Source organism: Lithobates pipiens, unplaced genomic scaffold (genome assembly GCF_037356315.1).
Source record: "Lithobates pipiens isolate NorthernLeopardFrog02 unplaced genomic scaffold, aLitPip1_a1.2 Scaffold_16, whole genome shotgun sequence".
NCBI classification, from domain to species: Eukaryota; Metazoa; Chordata; class Amphibia; order Anura; family Ranidae; genus Lithobates; species Lithobates pipiens.
This window is the reverse complement of record NW_027507748.1, coordinates 400,623,793-400,643,635: the sequence shown is the minus strand read 5'-3', so window position 1 is coordinate 400,643,635 and position 19,843 is coordinate 400,623,793. Positions and strand designations below refer to the sequence as shown.

The following is a 19,843-nucleotide window of genomic DNA, read 5'->3' as shown; positions in this document are numbered from 1 at the left end:
TTGTGAAAATTAGGAATCACAAGGCCCCTCTCTCCCCATGGCTGTTGTAGTATTGCTAGCTTAAGATGAGGAATTCCTCCCTGCCACAAAAAGGAGGAAATTGTGGCATCTATCGATTTAAAAATGGACTTGGGAATCCAAACTGTGGTATTGCTAAGCTTGTACAATAAAAGGGGTAGAATTTTTCATTTTTATCAAGTTTATCTTCCCGATGAGAGGCAGAGAGAGGTTTTTCCAGGCCTGAAACTTCTTGGCTATTATAACAAGCAGCGGGGAAATATTAAGATTGATGAAGTCAGACACCGGGTTTGTAATCTGGAGCCCTAGGTATGATTTGTGAGACCCATTGTAGGGAAATGTTGGGGTCAGCCTGTTTGGTGATTGGATGGGGAGTATTTTGGATTTAGACCAGTTAAGCTTGAGCCCAGAGACCAGTGTGACTCTATTCAGGAGGGCCAATGCAGCTTGTAGAGAAGGTCCGGTGTCAGACAAATAGAACCAACTCATGGGCATAAAGTGCTGTGGTTTCAGTTAGAGTGCCTACCTTAATGCCCTGAATCTGCGGGGAGGAGCGCAGTCGCCAAGGGCTCCATTACTAATGCATAAAGACCAGGAGAAAGGAGGCCGTCCCAGCCTGGTGCCCCTGGACACTTGGAAAGTCTCTGATTACCCCCCCCCCCCATTAAAACGGAGGACGCTCATACAACAGCGATATCCATTTAAGGAATGTAGGGCCAAGCCCTATGCGTTGCAGTATGAGTCATATAGCCCCCCCCCCCCCCCCCAGAAGATGTCTCCACCCCCAACTGTGTGTGGATGTATATACTCTCTGTATGTTGATATCTGTGGCTTTTTTTGGGCCTAAATCAGTTGATACTAAGTGGTATATAATTTTCATCAGTCTGTTGGCAAGCATTTTGGTGAGTATTTTTAAGGCCATATTCAACAGGGCTATGGGTCTGTATGAAGAACAGCAGAGGGAGTCCTTGTCAGGTTTGGGTAGTAACACTACATCTTCCTCATAGAAGGAAGTTGGTAAACCCCCCCCCCCCCCCCCCCCGTTCAAGACAGTCCATATCGAGTCGTAGAAGTCTGGGTGACGAGACCTCTAGATATTGCTTGTACCACTCCGCTGGGAGTGCATCAGGTCCCGGTGATTTATCATTAGAAAAGGATGCAATAGCAACCGCCAATTTGTTGTCTGTGAAGGGGGCCTCAAGACTGGCCGGCACCTCATCGGGCAACACCGGGCTCTAAAGGGGGCCCAGCAAGCCAGTCAATACCTGGTGGTCATACGGTGGGATAGCAGAGTATAGGGTCCGAGTAATATGCTACAAAAGACTGCATGATACCCTCTCTATCCCTTACCATGTTACCCTCCGAGGAATAAACGCAGGGTATGTGCCTGTGTCTCTGCAGTCAGGTATGCCAACAGCTTCCCATTTTTATCCTCCTTTCTCAAATAGTTCCTCAGCCCTGTTTCTGCAGTTACATTGAGTAATGTTCTATAAATGTACCAATAGGGCCCTTCTAGCCATCTTCAATGCTGTTAGGGAGGATGAGGGTGCCTCGGCATGTGCTTCAGCACAGTGTGTCTCATGAGCCTGAAGCTCATCAGACTTGGAGTTTTTCTCAGCACGTGCAGCTTTAATGTCTGACGCATATGCTCCTCTAGTGGACGATTTGAACGCATCCCATACCACAGGTCCCCCTGCCAAGCCCTCATTTGTTCCAAATTCCTGTAGATTAGGTGAAACCAGGGCCTTGAATGAGGGCTCACTTAACCATCCAGGGTGCAGTCTCAAGGACCTATTGCGGCCACCCATAGCAAGAGACGATGTCACCAGCAAGGGGGTGTGGTCAGACAGACCCCAGCCAGGTTACAGACTCCTGCAATATGGGGCAACAGCGTTGGATTAGACCCTGTCCATTTTTTATTGCTGTCTATACCCCTGTTAAAGTATACATGAAACAGAGTTTTAGGACTTTGTATGAGGGCTCATGGACATGTGTGTCCATCCCTGTTCGTTTGCACATAGAAGATTTTGGACTGTAAAGTATGTTGGCTGGTGCAGCAAACACAATCTTGATATGACTACATAAACAATATAATGCACATAAAAAAATGATCTTTATTTGATAGTCTGTCGGTATTTATAAGCATGTTGCTACATGATGTAACAGTTAATAAAATTCCACAGCAAAAATTCACAATATCAAGACCCATACAAAAGTACATGATAAAACGCTAGAGGGATTGCCGCACAATAAGCTTGATGCGTTTCGTGAAAACATCACTTCCTCAGGAGCAGGCGCAAGCTATGGAAACGGCTTCCATTTTTATATGTGCCAGGTGTCAACAGCCAAGGCGAACCCCATTGGTGTCCACCATGGGATCTGAGGGGGGCCATCTCGGCACATGATCAATTGCAGTAGTGGGGACCAGAGAAAGAAAAGAAAATCGCCATATTGCACCCATATAGGTAGATTGGTTGTCCAATAGGAATTCTTAATATTAATATAATGTTTGTAAGAAAAGAGTCACTGCGAATGGTCTAAAAAGTTAGTCACTCAAAATTGCGGTCCTCTGCAAAAGGGGGATAGATGTGGTCAACATCAGGCATGCACAGGAAAGGAAAATACAACTGTTTAAAGTGGTTGTAAATGTTTGTTTATAAAAAAAAAAAAAAAAAACATGCCTATACTTGCCACCTCTCTGCAATGGTTTTGCACTTCTGGGGTCCCTCTACTGGTGCCCCACCTCTTCAAGTGGCCCCATGAAGGCTGCTTTCTATGAGGGCACTTGTGCTGGCTCGCACCCGAGTCCTGCCGCTGCGTCCATTGATGCAGGCAGCGGGACTTGGCCCCCATCCCATGTTGCAGTGTCACAGGTTTTGATTGACTTCCCGCTGCTATCAATCTGTCCAATGAGGAGAAACCACGGCTGAAACTGCTGTGCTCGTGCACATCGCCTGATTGGATCGGGCACAGGTAAGAGAAGGGGGGGGGGGGTCTTGGGTTGGGGTGAGCTGCAGCACAGAAGGTTTTTCACCTTGAACCACTTCAGTCCTGGAAGGATTTGCCACCTTCCTGACCAAGCCCTTTTTTGGAATATGGCACTGACAATTGGTTGTGTGACGTTGTACCCAAACAAAATTGAGCCCCCCCCGACAAATAGAGCTTTCTTTTGGGGGTATTTGATCACCTCTGTTTTTTATTTTTTGCGATATAAACAAAAAAGCGACAATTTTGAAAACCAATATTTTTTACTTTTTGCTATAATATCCCCACAAATATGTTTAAAATAAATAAATAAATAAATAATAATAAAAAAAAAAATTTCTTCCACGGTTTAGGCCAATATGTATTCCTCCAAAATCTTTATGGTAAAAAAAACAAACAAACAAAAAAAAACCGCAATAAGCGTATGTTTATTGGTTTGCGCAAGTTACCGCAGCTACAAAATGGGGGATAGATTTATGGCATTTTTATTAATAATCTTTTTATTAGTAATGGTGATCTATGATTTTTATCATAACTGCGACATTGTGGCAAACGGATCTGACACTTTTGACACCATTTTGGGACCATTGGCATTTATACAGCGATCAGTGCAATAAAATGCACTAATTACCATGTAAATTTCACTGGCAGGGAAGGGGTTAAACACTAGGGGGTGATCAAGGGGTTAACTGTGTTCCCTCAGCATGTTCTAACTGTAAGGGGAGTGGGCTCACTAGAACAGGACAGATCACTGCTCCCGATCACTGGGAGCAGGAGATCCCTGCCATGTTACTAGGCAGAACAGGGAAATGCCTTGTTTGCGTGGGCATCTCCCCATTCTGCCTCTCCGTGCCACTGGTAGACATCAAGTCTGCGGGACCCATGGGTGGCTTGCACGCACCCGCTAGCCGTGGTGACGCAGGGACATATGGGCACGTTTTGCGCACACCCGTGCCACTTTGCTGGCGTATATATCCGCGTGAGGCAGTCAGCAAGTGGTTAATGACCAAGCCATTTTTTGTGATACAGCGATGCCTTAATTTAGCTGACAATTGCGCGGTCGTGCAACGTGTTCAAATAAAATTGTCCTTGCATCACGGGACATAGAGCCATATTAGTTACTGTGTGGGTTATAGGCCACCTTCAGGTGATGGACACTGGCACACCCTAAGACAATAAGTCCACTGCCTATATAACCCCTTCCACTACTCGGAGTACCTCCATTTTTTTTTTTTTTTTGCCAGTGTCTTAAAGTGTCAGTAAAGATGTGCTATGCTGAGCTTCACTGGAATATTCCTTGCTGGGACAGGCTATGCAACCAAATCCATTCAAAGTGTCTTTTTGGGCTGAATTGAATGGTAACCGGGCCTCATGGCAGAAGAAACCAGGTTTAGCCCGTAACGCTTTTATTTTTTGGAGAGCTGGACCCGGGATCCAGTGCTTTTTTTTTTTTTTTTTTTTTTTTTTTTTTTTTTTTTTTTTTTTTCAGCCATAGTTTTCCTGGCGGGGTGCTTTACGGGGTCCAGGAGTGTGGATCCCCCGATAAAAAGGAGCCCCGGTTCCTGAAGGTTTTTTAACGGAGCCCACTGTGAGGGGTGAAGATTGGGTGTTTTTTTTTTTTTTTTTTTTTTTTTTACCACAGAATTCCTGCGGCAGGAAAGGTAAGTGGAGATTTCTAAGGAGTTAAATTTTCTTATAAATGTTCTCCTTTAACAGTAAATGTTGTCATGCCTAAAGTCACCACTGGAGGCTGTATAGAGCATACCTTGTCATGCTTTCCTCAGATCACTGTCAGCAGAAGCTGCAGATCTCCCTCTGGCTAGCGGTCCCAAGCCTCCGGTAAGATGATGATGGGGGGGGGGGGGGGATTTTCTTCTTAAAAACACCCTCCACCTGAACAGATGCTTTCCATGGATAGAGGAGGTAGCCAGAACGATCAGCGGATGCCGTTCCGTTTTCCATTGCCTCTGCACGGCGGTTTGTCACAGCTCTCCTTCTCGGTTCAGAGGCCTGCGGGGAAAGACTTATTATTTATTTTTTAAGAGAAGGGGGGGGGCAGTGGGAATGCGGAGTGGCTTAGCATGGCGTTGGCGTGCGCCATCGTTCAGCGTGGGAGTACGTTTAAAAAGCTCAATTTTATGACTGCAGCTGTCGGGAGGGACACGAACAAAAAGGGGGCATGTAAGTGGTGACGTAGGCATTCCCTTGGCCCATTTACTAAAGCACCAGGCTGCTCAAGCAGGGGGTGCAATTTCTTCTGGTAGTCCCTCTGCATTTCTGCATCCAGCTATGGTCAGAAGGGGGGTAGAAACACCCCAAAAAAGGCTCAAAAGGAACTCCCTCAAGCTCTCCTGAGAGATCTGAGGTGGCCGGTCAGTTTCCAACACTGCAGCCCCTGTCTATATTACTGATGAGGTTTTATTTCTCAGCCATAAGTTTGGAGGAAAGGTTAGCGGCTTTAATCGCATCCCAGTGGGGACAAAATGCGACAGTACCCTAACATTACCCAGGTCCCTCAAACTGAGGAACTGGGGGTGAGAGAAGATGAATTTCCCTCGGGAGCGTGAAGTGCCTCATGACTCCTCTTCTGAGGGGTCAAATGCGGAAGGATCAGCTTCACAATCTGAAAGATTGGTGCAATCTCTTACTGAGTTTGGTCCGCTCCACATTTTATGCTACCCTTAACTGAGTCGGTTGATAAGCCCACTTCTTGTTTGGGTTCGCTAAAGCCTCCTCCAGCTGTGCATGCCTCTCCTGTCCATTCATTGCTGGATAAGCATTTTCTTTTCCTCCTAAAAAGTTTTCAACACTTTATCCTATGGAGAAAAAATTCACTAAGAAGGTGGGAGTTACCAGCAATTGACACTGCTATATCCTCTGTGAATAAATGTTTGACTTGTCTGGTAAACGATGCTTAGGGATTCAATGGATAAGAAGTTGGTATTCCTATTAAAAAAACATTTTTTTTCTCTGGCAGGTTCAGTAACTGCGCTGGCAGCAATTGGTGTATGTTAATCCTTGAGAGACCAGTTTAAACAGGTGTTCAAGGTTATTCCCGATCAGCAGGCCCAGGATTTAGCTGAGCTAACGGCGGCTTTATGTTTTGCAATAGACACCATGAGAGATTCTATTCTTCAGGCCTTGTGCCTTACACTTGGGCTGGTGTATATGCGTAGAATCTTATGGTAGAAAAATTGGTCAGCTGACACGCCATGCAAAAAGCTAGTGGAAAAATTACCCTTTTGCCAGTTAGGAAGAGGAGTAAACGTATTTCATTTAAACAAACTCCTTCTCTGGTGCCAGGGACATCTGTATCCAGGCAGTGACGACGACCTCGGCCATCAAGTTTAAGAGATAAACCTCAGGGTCTACCCCAGGGACAAAAGAAATCCTGGGGGAGGAAACCTAAATAAACAAAATACCTCCTTATGAAGGGGGCGCCCCGCTCATTCGAGTGGGTGGAAGACTTCAGCAGTTCTCATGGGTCTGGCAGGAAGCGTGTTGAGACAGATGGATGACTTCCTCCAATAACTCTAGGGTACAAACTAGAGTTCTGATAGTCCCCGTCTCTTTGATTTCTCAGATCAAACGCTCCCAGGGATCCAGAGAAAAGATGGTCCAATGCTTGAAAGAGACTTCTTTTTGTCTCAAAAAGTGGTCTCAGTGGTCCCCAAGGAAGAGCAGGGATTGGGGTTTTTCAAACCTTTTCACGGTACCAAAACCAAATGGCAATGTCAGACCCATTCTAGATCTCAAAGATCTAACTCTGTTTCTAAATATCTGCTATTTTCGCATGGAGTCAATCAGATCAGTGGTCTCCATCCAACAAGGTGGCGAACTTCTGTCCTCAATCGACATCAAGGAAGCTTTCTTCCATGTGCCTATTTTTTCCGTTCACCAGAAATTGCTACGTTTCAAGGTAGAAAATCTTCATTTTCAGTTTGTAGCTCTGCCTTTTGATCTAGCTACTGCACCTCGAGTGTTTACAAAAGTCCTGGCCCCTCCTCTGGTCAGATTAAGGGCCCTAGGTATAATGATTATAGCTTACCTAGATGATCTGCTCTTGATAGACCAGTCTGTAGTCCGCTTAGACCAACGTATGATCACCACAGTCAACTACCTGGAATACCTAGGTTGAATTCTCATCCTAGAGAAATCCTCCTTAAAACCATCAAGGGGATTAGAATACTTTGGTCTGATCATAGATGCAGCCCAGAAAAGGGTATTCTTGCCCCAGGCGAAGATCAGTGCAATAAAGGAACTGATTCAAGTGGTCAAATCAAAGAAGAATCCTCCTATTCCATTTCGCATGAGGTTTTTGGGAAAGATGGTGTCTTCATTCGAGGCTGCTGTAAAACCGTATCCTATCTGCTTGGAACAAGAATGTCCAAGCTCTAGATTTCCCAATGTATCTGTCTGCGAGGGTGCGCAGGAGCCCAAGTTGGTGGTTTTTAACCAAGAATCTGCAGGCAAAATCCTTCATACCAGTTACCTGGAAGGTGGTAACAGATGTCAGCCTTTCAGGTTGGGGAGCAGTCCTGGAAGAGGCAACTGTCCAAAGGAAATGGTCCAGATCAGAGGTAACCTTGCCCATCAACATTCTAGAGATTCTGGCAGCACGCTTGACCCTGAGGGCCTGGACGTTCAGGTTACGGAATTGTACTGTCAGGATCCAATCTGACAATGCCAGAGCAGTGGCCTATATCAATCTCCAAGGGGGCACAAGAAGTCTTGTGGCCCAGAGAGAGGTGAATCATATCCTAACTTAAGCAGAAAACAATGTACCTTGCCTATGTATTGGCAGTCTTCATTCCAGATGCAATACTTTAGTCGCCAGCAGTTGTTCCCGGAAGAATGATCCCTTCACCCTGATATCTTCCTGACAATATGCCAAAGATGGGGATCCTAGACGTAGATCTGTTTGCGTCCAGGTTCAACAAAAAAGTCAACAACCTTGTCAAGAACAAAAGATCCACTTGCGGAACAGATGCCTTTTGTGTTCCAATGGAATTTATGCATTTCCTCCTATTCTGCTGCTTCCACGACTTCTTCGCAGGATCAAGCAGGAAGGGAAGTCGTTGATTCTTGTGGCTCAGAAGATCTTGGTATGCAGAGATCATCAGTATTACGGTAGGGGAACCATGGACCCTACCACCACGTTCAGACCTTCTCTTGCAAGGTTCGGTATTCCATCCTAACAAACGCTAAATTTAACGGTTTGGCTATTGAGACCCACATTCTGAAGAAGCGTGGGCTGTCTGGTTCAGTGGTTTCTACCTTGATTAATGCAAGGAAGCCCACCTCCAGAATCGTATATTATAGAGTCTGGAAGGCATATGTCTTCTGGTGTGAATACAGTGGTTGGCATCCCAGGAAGTATGTCCTAGATGGATGGATAGAATCCTTGACTTTTTGCAGTTGGGGATAGAAATGAAGCTGGCCTTGAGTACGATCAAAGGCCAGGTCTTGGCCTTATCGGTATTATTTCAACAACCACTTTCTCTGCATTTTTTGGTTCATAGCTTTATTCAGGGGGTAACGCAACTTAATCCTCTGTTTAGGTCACCCCTGAACCCTTGGGACTTGAATTTAGTTCTGTCGGTATTGCAGAAATAGCCTTTTGAGCCGATACTGCATATTCCCTTGGTCCTTTTTGACAAGGAAACTAGTTCTTCTGGTAGCCATATCTTCTGCTAGCAGAGTATCAGAGTTGGCTGCTCTTTCTTGTAAAGAGTCATATTTAATTATTGACAAGGCTAAGGTAGTATTGCACCCTCACACTGACTTTCTATCGAAGGTAGTGTCAGTTTTTCATCTAAACCAGGATATTGTTCTACCTTCATATATTTTTTATTTTTTTTTATTTTTATTTTTTTCACAGAACCCGGTTCTACAGAAGAGAAGTCACTACATTCTCTGGAGGTTGTCAGAGCAGTCAGTCAACTTGAACGCGACTGCTCATAGTCGAAAAACAGTTTTGTTTGTGTTGCCTGAAGGTCCTAAAAGAGGGCTGTTAATGCTTCGTGGGCAGTGCATCACCAGGCTTTCATGGCCCAAATCTGCAAGGCCGCAACTTCTCCTTTAGTCCATTTACCAGATTCTATCAGGTGGATGTAAAAAGGCATGAGGATATCGCCTTTGGGTGTAGTGTCCTGCAGGCAGCAGTATAAGTTCTTTTTTATAATCATGGTGCCCTACTTTTGTGTCTCCTTCCTCTCAGTTGGCATTGCTCTGGACATCCCACATAGTAACTGCTATGGCTCTGTGTCCTTTGATGTACAATAAAGAAAAATCCTATTTTCTTTAATCTGTAAAATCCTTTTTCTTGGAGTACATCATGGGACATAGAGGTCCCTCCCCTCTTCTAATACATGTATATTGCTTTGCTACAAAAACAGAGGTACTCCTAGTAGTGAGAGGGGTTATATAGGGAGCGGAATTCTTGTCTTGGGGTGTGCCGGTGTCCATCACCTGAAGGTGGCCTATAACCCATGTAGCAATTGTTATGGCTCTGTGTCCTGTGATGTACTCCAAGAAAATTATTTTACAGGTAAGCTGTTATAGAACCCCCCCCACAACTAGAGCTTTCTTTTGGTGGTATTTGATCACCTCTGCGGTTTTTTATTTTTTGCGCTATAAAAAAAGGCTAAAAAAAAACTATTTTTTATTTTTATTTTCTGCTATACAATGCACCCAATAAAAATTTTACAATCTAATTTCTTCATCCATTTAGGCCAATTTTGTATTCTGCTACGTATTTTTGGTTAAAAAAAACAAACAAACAAACAAAACAGTAAGTGTATACTGATTGGTTTGCACAAAAGTTATAGCATCTACAAAATACAGACTATAATCTCTTTTATTCACTGTATATTGTAATTAAAATTTTGATGAATTTATCTAACAGGTATTAAGTATTATTTAAAATCATTAGCCATTATTCATTGAGATAATATACTAGTAAATTAAGACTTGGCTTAAAACAAAGCCCTTCAGTGGCCTGTAGTCACTGCTGACAGGGCTTCACCTGGTCTTCTTTCCGGGTTTGCAGGCTCTGGCCATTTAATTGGGCGAGCAGCAAAGACGTCCCTCCTCCGCATGTGCATGGAAGTAATGGCTGCGGCACAGAGCTCTGAAAGGATGGTATATGTATGTCGCCTCTTCAGAACACATGAGCCAGTGACCTGACAATGAATAGCTTGATAGTCTTGAGAGATATTCCTTGTACCTACAGGAAACTTTATTATGAGCTTACCTGTAGATTCAAGTGTTCAAGCAGTGTTTTACTGCTGCTTTTAAAGGGAAAACCATTCTCATCTTTCAAGTTTGCAAACTGTTGCACTTGGTTGCTCAGGCGTACAGGCTTGCAGGTCTGTAAACCTGTTGCATAGACCATGCTGAAGGAGATGCAGCCTTTTGTCAATAATTGTGTCTCTAATCTGCTTGCTTCATGTCCCTCATTGTTCTGATCTTTCTGTATTGTCACTCTCATTTTATCACTTGATTAATGTGCCCCCATTTTCCATAGATGTTTTTTCACACATCATAAGCATATTGGTCTGTTTCATTAGCAGGAGGAACTTTATGAAACCACCAGTGAGTCAGAATCAGAAGGGGAGAAAGAAGCTGGAGGAGACAGTGGTCTAGTTGATGTAGAAGATTTGGGCAAAGTAATGAACAGCATGAAGAAAGCAAAGGTATGTTGCATAAAGTTTTTCACAAAATAAAGGAACAATTGCTTTATTGAATTGCTGTGTCTCCATGTGTCTTCCTAAAAGGAAAGCTGTTCTTAGAGCATTTTTTAAGGCTGCAATTGTGTACCATTATTTATGAAAATGCTAGCTACCGGAATCTCTCTTCAAAGCTTTTTAAGTCATTAACCGAGAACAAGCATACAGAAAAAAGAATATCTGTGAAATATCTGCATTCTATACTTGTTCAAGGTCTGTGCTTCAGTGTAATGGTCTTTAAGGTACTGAAGCCAATGGGTCAGCATTGTAGACGGGGATCTTGTATTTCCAGAAGATGTCAGCATTGTCCACCTTCACATTTATCTCATGACATGATTCCTTATGTGTTTGCTGCCATATTTGCAGTTCACTTATTAACATGCATTATGTTAAGGGAGCCCAGTTTTGCCTGTTTCCCTGCCTTAGCAGACTAATATCTTCTAATAGTGTACAAAGTACAATGGAGATCCTACAATAATTTAAAGGGATGATTTATTGTCTCTTGCTTCTAGATCTATGGTATGTAATCACAACCTGAGTCTGCACTTGCTAGTGTAACTTGGGTTTCTGCAAATACATATCTTGTGAGTAATATCCAACTAGTTTAGTGAGAGGTGTTAATGCTAGCCAAAATTATCAAAGTGCTGCAGCCACTGCCCCCCCCCCCCCCCCCCCCCTCTTTGCGGCAGCAGTATGTGGAGAAGATCCCTGTACTAGCTGTTAGTTTTTGAAAGCAGCGTGCCCGTTTGGGCAGTGCCCTGCCACATCATTCATACACATCTCTGTGTATGAATGAACTAAAAGTCCCGACAGCCTAAGTGGCTGTTGGCTTGTAGCTCTCAATTAACTACTCTGGTGCATTGAGTCTTCCTGTCAGTGATTATTGGCTTACCTGTATGGGATGTACAGGCAAGCAGATGCACTGACCGTGTGCAGGAGACCTGCATGGCATCAACGATCTCTTGATCACTGGTGCATTTTTTACAGGCTTCCAATACAAAATATAAAAGGACAAGCTTTCGAGGCATGTCCCCTTCAAGTTCCCAGCAGTACCCTCAAGAAGGGGACATACCCCGCAAGCTTGTCCTGAAAAAGTGTCTGTTTGTGCAAATAAAAAGTATCGGGGACAGTACTTGTTTCTGTCACAAGTATGTATATGTATATATATATATATATATATATATATATATATATATATATATATATATATATATATATATATATATATATATATATATATAAATTTTTTTATTTTTTTTGTTCAAAGGGAATGTCCCTTTTAACATGCACTATATTACCGAAAGGATTGGGACACCTGCCATTACAGGCACATGAACTTTACTGGCATCCCAGTCTTGGTCCGTGCGGTTCAGTATTGAGTTGGCCCACCCTTTGCAGCTATAACAGCTTCAACTCTTCTGGGAAGGCTGTCCACAAGATTTAGGATAACCCAATAGAACGCCTTTGGGATGAATTTAAAACGGAGACTGTGAGCCAGGCCTTCTCATCCACACCAGTGCCTGACCTCACAAATGCGCTTTTGGAAGAATGGTCAAACATTCCCATATACACACTCCTAAACCTTGTGTAAGGCAGACGTCACATTACTTTTGGTAATCTAGTGTATATGCTTGGGTAGTAGGAGCATGTTTCTGTTTGGAAGACTGATAACCATCAGCCAATGTTTATAGCTAAAGGTCTTGATAAGTTGACAGGCTGTATTCTTGGGTACACTCTAATAGTGCAATTGGGTTAGAAGAAATCAAAGTCAAAATCTCTTGGTTATGCTTTGATTGAAACAGGTAGTCGGTTCAATGATAGAAACATTTGCAATTGTATATATAATGATCCCCTTTTAAAAACGTAAAAGGCAAACTTACATGTTTGCTATGAAGTTGGATATCAAAAGTGCAAACTGTCTGGTAATATTCAGCTGTTGCTAGGATATTCAGTAAAACTCTATTTTATTCACTGTTATTGACAAAATATGTTTGTGTCAATTCTAAATGTATTGGTGTTTTAGAACACTTTGCATGGTTTATTTTTATTTGTCCACTAGATGTCAGTAGAAGTGGAGCTACCTTAGGTGAACAGTGACATGCCTTACAATCAAGGAATTGACTGCATTGCTCATCGCCTATCAATGGACTAATGTAATACTGTCGCGCAAAACTTCTCTGAATAATTGCCTTCTTTAAACCCCTCCATCATCTTTTGAAGCTCAGTTTAGTTCATTAGTTCCCCCTCACATAATGGTTTCACTTCATGCAGTTTCAGGGTCTTGATTTTTATTTCAGCAGATTATGATTTAGGGCATGTTTATCAAATAGGTGAAGGCTTTAATATGCACACAGATTTCAATTTTATGTGTATGTCAACTTCTGACACCTGAGTTTTATGAATAATTACCGTATATACTCGAGTATAAGCCGAGATTTTCAGCCTCTTTTTTGAGGCTGAAAGTGCCCCCCTCGGCTTATACTCGAGTCATCGCTGTCTGCCCGCTCGATCAGCGTGTCGAGCAGACAGACAGCGGCCATTCTAGAATTCAAAAGCCGCGCCTCCGGCTCCGCCTTCGCCTGTGATAGGCGGAACACTGAATTTCCCAGCAGCCTGTGTTCCGCCTATCACGGGCATCGTCTCATCCTCGTACTACGGACGAGGATGAGACGATGCCCGTGATAGGCGGAACACAGGCTGCTGGGAAATTGAGTGTTCCGCCTATCACGGACATCCGATAGGCGGAACAGCAGTCAGTGGGAAATTGAGTGTTCCGCCTATCACCGACGGAGGCGCGGCTTTTGAATCCTAGAATGGCCGCCGACGAAGAGCTGAAGGACGGAGGCTCGGCCCGGCCCGTCCCGGCCCGAGCCGAGCCGGGCCGGGACGCAGGCTGGACGGGACGCAGGCTGGACGGACACAGGCAGGCTGGACACAGGTAGGCTGCACGGACACACACACACACACACACACACACACACACACACACACACACACACACACACACACACACACACAGATGCATGGACACACACACACACACACAGATGCATGGACACACACACACACACACACACACACACACACACACACACACACACACACACACACACACACACACACAGGGATGGATGGACCCACAGGGATGGACGGACACACAGGGATGGACAGGCATGTCTCACCCTCGGCTTATACACGAGTCAATAATTTTTTCCAGTTTTTTGGGGGTAAATTGGGGGCCTCGGCTTATATTCGGGTCGGCCTATACTCGAGTATATACGGTACTACAGCATAGGCTTCCATTGCATGTGCATTTATAAATGTATCCATCAAGGAAAATTAAAGTAGAAATAAACCCCCCTATCCTTTACAGCTAAGGAAGCTACCGTCTTGGGGCCTCTTTGATCTGCATTTACCATGGCGCTGCACATATAATCAGCTATGACACCAGTAATTGGATGGTCGAGAGCAAACCTAAGCACACTACTAACTGTAAAAGTTTTAATGTATGGCATGCTGTGCATGTAACTGATTTAGGAAACAGTTAGTAATTGTACACTTCAGACAAATATGAATAAAGCATATCCCCCCCCCCCATAGTGTGTACATAGTCTCATTAGTCATGTCTGACAAGTTTTCATTGCACCAAGAGAAAAAGGGTGACAGGAGTTAAGTCCAACTGAATGACAGCCTCAGCTCTATTGCTGTGTAACGTAGTATGTCCCTTCCCTCCAGTCTGCTCTCAGCTCTTTATTGAGCTCTGTACTGTAGTGTCATTTAATCTCTACACCCTTTTTTTTTTTGACCGCTCAGGCCTGCTAAATTCTGGATTTTGAACTGATAGAGAGAAGACCTGTAGAAAAAACGGTACAGTTTGCGTAGGGGGATTTGTTTCATCTCTGTATCTCATGAGGCCAGTCACTTGGGTATATGTGAGGATTTACAACCACTTTTAAATCAGTGGGTTTAATTCTGCTGTAAGCATAGGGGAAAAAATATCTTTATTTTTTTACTTTCTAACTGGGTACTCGCATCTGTGCTTATGGATAAGTGTATTGTTTTTACTTCCTTGGTATGGACCGTAACACTACATCAGTTGTACTAAATCTGATTTACTTAAAACTTTTAGCTAGATAGCTCTTAATATTGTTCCGAGGAACGTTTTTTGTCTTGTGAGCGCTATTATAACTTGCTTTGCTTTTATTGCAACGCAGTACAATATTTTCTCCAAAACCTTGTCTTCTACGTATCTTCTCCAGGCCCATAACTCGAAATAAATGTTTTGCCATTAAGGCCACAAAATTTTGAAAAAAAAAGTTTTTGTTTGGCTCCATGCACACTGAAGCTCAAAAAAGCTTTTTCTGGACACCAGATTGCTGGCAGAAAACGCTGGTTGAAAAACTTGCTTTTAACAGCGTTTTGTACTAGCGTTTATGAGCGTTTATGGGCGTTTTCAATAAAAATACACAGGACACTCCAAAAATCCCACAGTACATTCCAAACTCCCACAATGCATTGAAAAAATAGAATGCCAAACACTAACACGCGTTTATGCGCGTGCGTTTGTCGTTTTGTGGCGGTGAAAACGTCACTTTGAACGCGAATTTCTGGCATTCAGAAAAAAGCCCATAAACTCCACTGCTCATTAAAGCTGAAAAACGTCCATGTGTGCATGGACACATAGGCTAACATAGAGTGGGGTTTATGGGCTTTTAAAAAAAATGCCCAAACTCCAATAAACTGCAGTTTATGAGCTCCAGTGTGCATGGAGCCTTTGTGTTTAAAATTTTGTAAATAAGTATGTTTTCTCCTTCACCGATGGGCACTGATTGGTGCTAAAAGGCGGCCCTGATGGGCATCACTGATTAGGAAGCACTGGCAGGTATTGCTTGTGGGCATTGATTGGCATTGTGTGGGCACTGGCATCATATGTGGGCACACGTACAACAATCAGCCGTGATTGGACATGGCTGGTCATGTGGTAAACACGCACTCTCACACTCTCGCTCATATAATGTTCCTCCCCTCTCACATGGTGTCACTGCCCCACCTCCTCTCAGTGCTCCCCTCCCCCACTCAGGTGTCTCGGGTTTTCTCACCCCTTCATGGTGACAGCGGCTCCTCCTCGGTGTGCCGGGGTGGTGTGGGGCGGAGTCTCAGCCCGGACCCACCACACATGACTCGGCTGACTCCTCCGAATGGAGTGAAGGGCACCCGAAGCCGGGAGATGGATGCACGCATGTGCAGAGCACAACCTCCAATCATGGCAGCGCTGGAAAGCGGCCCAGCAAGGGCTTGCTGCACCTGTGCTCTGCGGTGGGTCTATCGGAAGGCTGCTGGGTAGAGGGTGGGAGGAGGAGCCGAAAGCAACACAGGCGCGTTGCTGACGGGACATCAGCTGGGTGGAGAATGCAAGAAGGCTTAGCTGCGTGCTCATGGACGTGGTGCATGCGTAGGACACGGGAGGATACACAGAATTCTAACGGGCCGGCAGGGGGGGCGGAGGTGCGGACTAGTGGTGCAACAGATCAAAAAACTATCGGATCGTTCCTCGGATCAGAGTCACGGATCGGATACATTTTCGGATCAGCAAAAAAAATAACACTATCTCTGCCCCCCCCCCCCCCACAGCCATGTTTGTTTATTTAAATAAAAGGTACAACACTATCCCCCCCCCCATAAAATGCAGCTTATTACAAGCATAAAAACATAGTCCGCATATCACTGATGATTTGCGCCAAGCTCACCACCGATCAAAGTTCCTCCAAACAGACCACGTGATGAGTCCCAGGATGCCTATTGGCGCAAATCCTCAGTGATATGCTATGTTTTTATGCTTGTAATAAGCTGCATTTTATTTGGGGGGGGGGGGGAGATGGTGTTGTACCTTTTTATTTAAATCAACAATGTGGCTGTGCCAAGCAAGTGGAAAGGCTTAGACAGGTTTAGATAATAACTAACTACTATCTAATAGATAGTAGTTATTAGGTTAGATTGGGAAATAAATGTAGTGGTACCTGCATAAAAGAAGTTTTGAATGAGGTCAGGCAAGGCATCCAGCGTGACTCCTCCAGAATTCCTTCACTTGGGCTGACACAGGCTGAACAACGCGCTGGGGGTGAGGTCAGCGTGCAGCTCGCCGCCGCTGGGTTACCAAGATGGCCGCCAGCTCCGGAGCTAGGCCGAAGCCACGGCCTTTCCCAAGGCCGTGGCTCGCTCTGCGTATAGCACGGTGCAGACAACTAATCGATAATGAAAATCGTTGACAATGATTTTCATTATCGATTAATCGTTTCAGCCCTAGTCATGACATCCAGTCAGGATATCACAACCACTTTGCTGACGTAATTTTGCTATATGGCGGGCGGCGAGTGGTTAAGGTTGATGTTGCCTGCTGTAGATGGAGATCTGCTCTGTAAACATATGTATTTTAATCACTTCCAGCCCGTAGGACATCATATGATGTCCTGGACTTTGAGTGGAGATATCTGAAAAATGCCTGCTGCTCCCACTCCCATCCTGCTGCTGCCCTCCGGTGTTTCTTTAGGCTTGCCCCTTCGAACGGCCAACCGGAGAATGAAACTGCTGGCGGTTTACTATAGAGCGGGCCAAATGGTCCCCGGCCACCTCTTTGATCTTCGGAGGCTGGAAGCGACATCATGACCTAATTTCCATCGCTTACAGATTTAAACCCTGACAATTATTTGGGTTACAAGTAGGGCTGCAACCAACGATTATTTTCATATAATCGATTAGTTGGCTGATTATTGTTTTGATCGGTTAATAACCTTAAAAAAAAAAGTGGGTCAAATTGACGTTCATTGTGTATGTGATTTTTGATCAGAAATTAAGTGAAAATTTCAAACAAAATTCTTTCATTCAGCAAACATTCTCATCTGAAAATTGATCCGTGTGGCCAGCATAAGGCTCGGTACACACCTATGCAGTTTGCTTTTGATCTGTTTCTGCAGTGCTTTTTGCTGTGCGTTTTTTGATTTTTGCGCACACGATTTTACTGCAATTTAGCATTTTTTGGGCAGATTAAAAAACACAAATTGCTGCAAAAACGCATTACATTATTTTCTGCAACTTCTCCATTGAAGTATATTGAACCAAAAAAGCACCGTTTTGCGTTAAAAGTCCCTGACCCTTTACAAATATGCAGCGGCTGAAAAAAAGCACAGATATGAACGTGTATCATAGCAAACCATGTAAATGAAATGTAGAGCTTTTCTGCAAAAAGCACCAACAAACATATAGATATGAACCAGGTCTAAGACGTTTAGTAACATAATGGGGTTAAAAAGACTAAAATTAGCCCTTTATAGTACAAAAAAGCAGATAATCACTACTGGAAGGGGTTAATTTTTTTAATGTAGAACAGTGAAAGTAATTTACAGTAGTGATTATAGTACAAAAATATAAAGGGCTCATTTTTTAATTTTTTTTTTAACCCCATTATGTTACTGGCCGATTAATCGATTATGAAAATAGTAATCGATTAATTTCATAATCGATTCGTTGTTTCAGCCCTAGTTACAAGCCTAGGATCGTGGTGTGTGTGTTTGTTTTTTTGTTTTTTTTATTCTCAGGTTTTTCAGCCTGGAGGAGAGATCTGGGGACTTATAGGCCCCAAATCTCTCTGTAAAGAGGACCTGTCATGTCCTATTACAAGGTATGTTTACATTCCAAACCACACGTGAGGTATAGTACTGAAATTTTTTTGTGTGCGCAATTTTAAATTGTGGCGCGTTGGGTATATATTTACATCTCGTAACATCTTTCACATGCTACAAAAAAAGTAAGCTTACATTCGTTTTTTTTTTTTTTATTTTTTTTTTTTATTGCGTTTGAAAGATTCTTGCGGAAATGCCATGCGACTTAAAAAATTGCAACTGCTGCCATTTTTTTCCCTAGGGTCTCTGCTAAAAAAAAAAAAAAATATATATATATATATATATATATATATATATATATATATATATATATATATATATATATATATATATATATATATATATATAATGTTTGGGGGTTTTGAGTACTTTTCGAGCAAAAACTTTTTACATGTAGGAGCAGAATGCCAGAATTGCCCAGTATGGAAGTTCAGATAAAAATACAAGCGTGCACACTGGCCCCCCTAGTGTAACACCGTTTTAATAAATAAAATACAGATGACTGATCCTTGTACACTCATTGTGTAGATTAATACAAGTGAGTCTTTACAGGCTGTGGTGGCTCTCCTGAGTCCAGGGATCCAAGCTGGATTTTATTTATTAAACATTGTTCCACTAGGAGCCGGTGCGCTCTCTTGTATTTTTATCTTTTCAGCTATCCGTTTTCCTGCTAGGTGATAGAGCAGCACTGCTCACCTAGCTACACCCCGCTGGTTTAACCCCTTCCTTTGAGCCATTAAGATTTTAACTGGTCTTTAATCGTACATCAACTTCATCAACACATTATTGTGGTACTATGGCTTTAATATTCATGTTGTCAGTTTAATTGCCTTCATTAATTATTTGGACTTCAGTGCTTTTGGTGTTTTTATATACTTTTATGGAAGTTATAAATGTCGTCTTGTTTTCAGGTGAAAACTTTCCCCTTTTCTATACAGCAGCTGTCAGTCTAGTTAAAGTTGACCTTTTCATTCCTTAGCTAAAAATCACTTCAGCATGCATCGTGCGAATATGAAATCGCATTCCATTTTTTATTAAAACCTTTTTTTCTTTCACTTGCAACTACTTTTTTATTTTTTTCCCCCCTCTTAGATGATGTGCACTGTTGCATGTTCCAGGAAGTAAAGGGAGATGGACTAATCTCCCATTTAGTCAAAATGCCCACTGTGACAGATGCAATTGACAGGGGACTACAGGGTACAGCCTACTGACTATAGGCCCTGCCTTTTTTGAAGCGGCTCTATTCTTTGGGAGGTGTGTTGCCTGGGGGACCTTTTTGGAGTGGGTTTGCTTTCAATTTGGTCCTATGTCTCCCTAAAACCCAGACTCTGGGAACCTAGTACCTGGATACAGATTTGGGGCCTCTGTGCCCAAACCAGCAATGACTGCTTCACCCCTCTCCCCTCCTAGACTCTGAATAGATGTTCATATAAT

The 19,843-nt window shown here is 43.4% G+C and overlaps 1 protein-coding gene across 2 annotated transcripts in view; it reads left to right on the top strand.

Annotated features, from left to right (window-relative positions):
* Positions 1 to 19,843, top strand: part of LOC143983070 (S-adenosyl-L-methionine-dependent tRNA 4-demethylwyosine synthase TYW1-like) — a 321,868-nt gene that overhangs the window by 60,832 nt on the left and 241,193 nt on the right. Inside the window, exon 7 of one of the 2 annotated variants that reach the window (XM_077482324.1) lies at positions 10,578 to 10,700. In XM_077482324.1, coding sequence (XP_077338450.1) covers positions 10,578 to 10,700 — 123 coding nt within the window. Of the gene's footprint in view, positions 1 to 10,574; positions 10,701 to 19,843 lie in introns of both variants that reach the window. The other variant, XM_077482323.1, reaches the window with a different exon arrangement.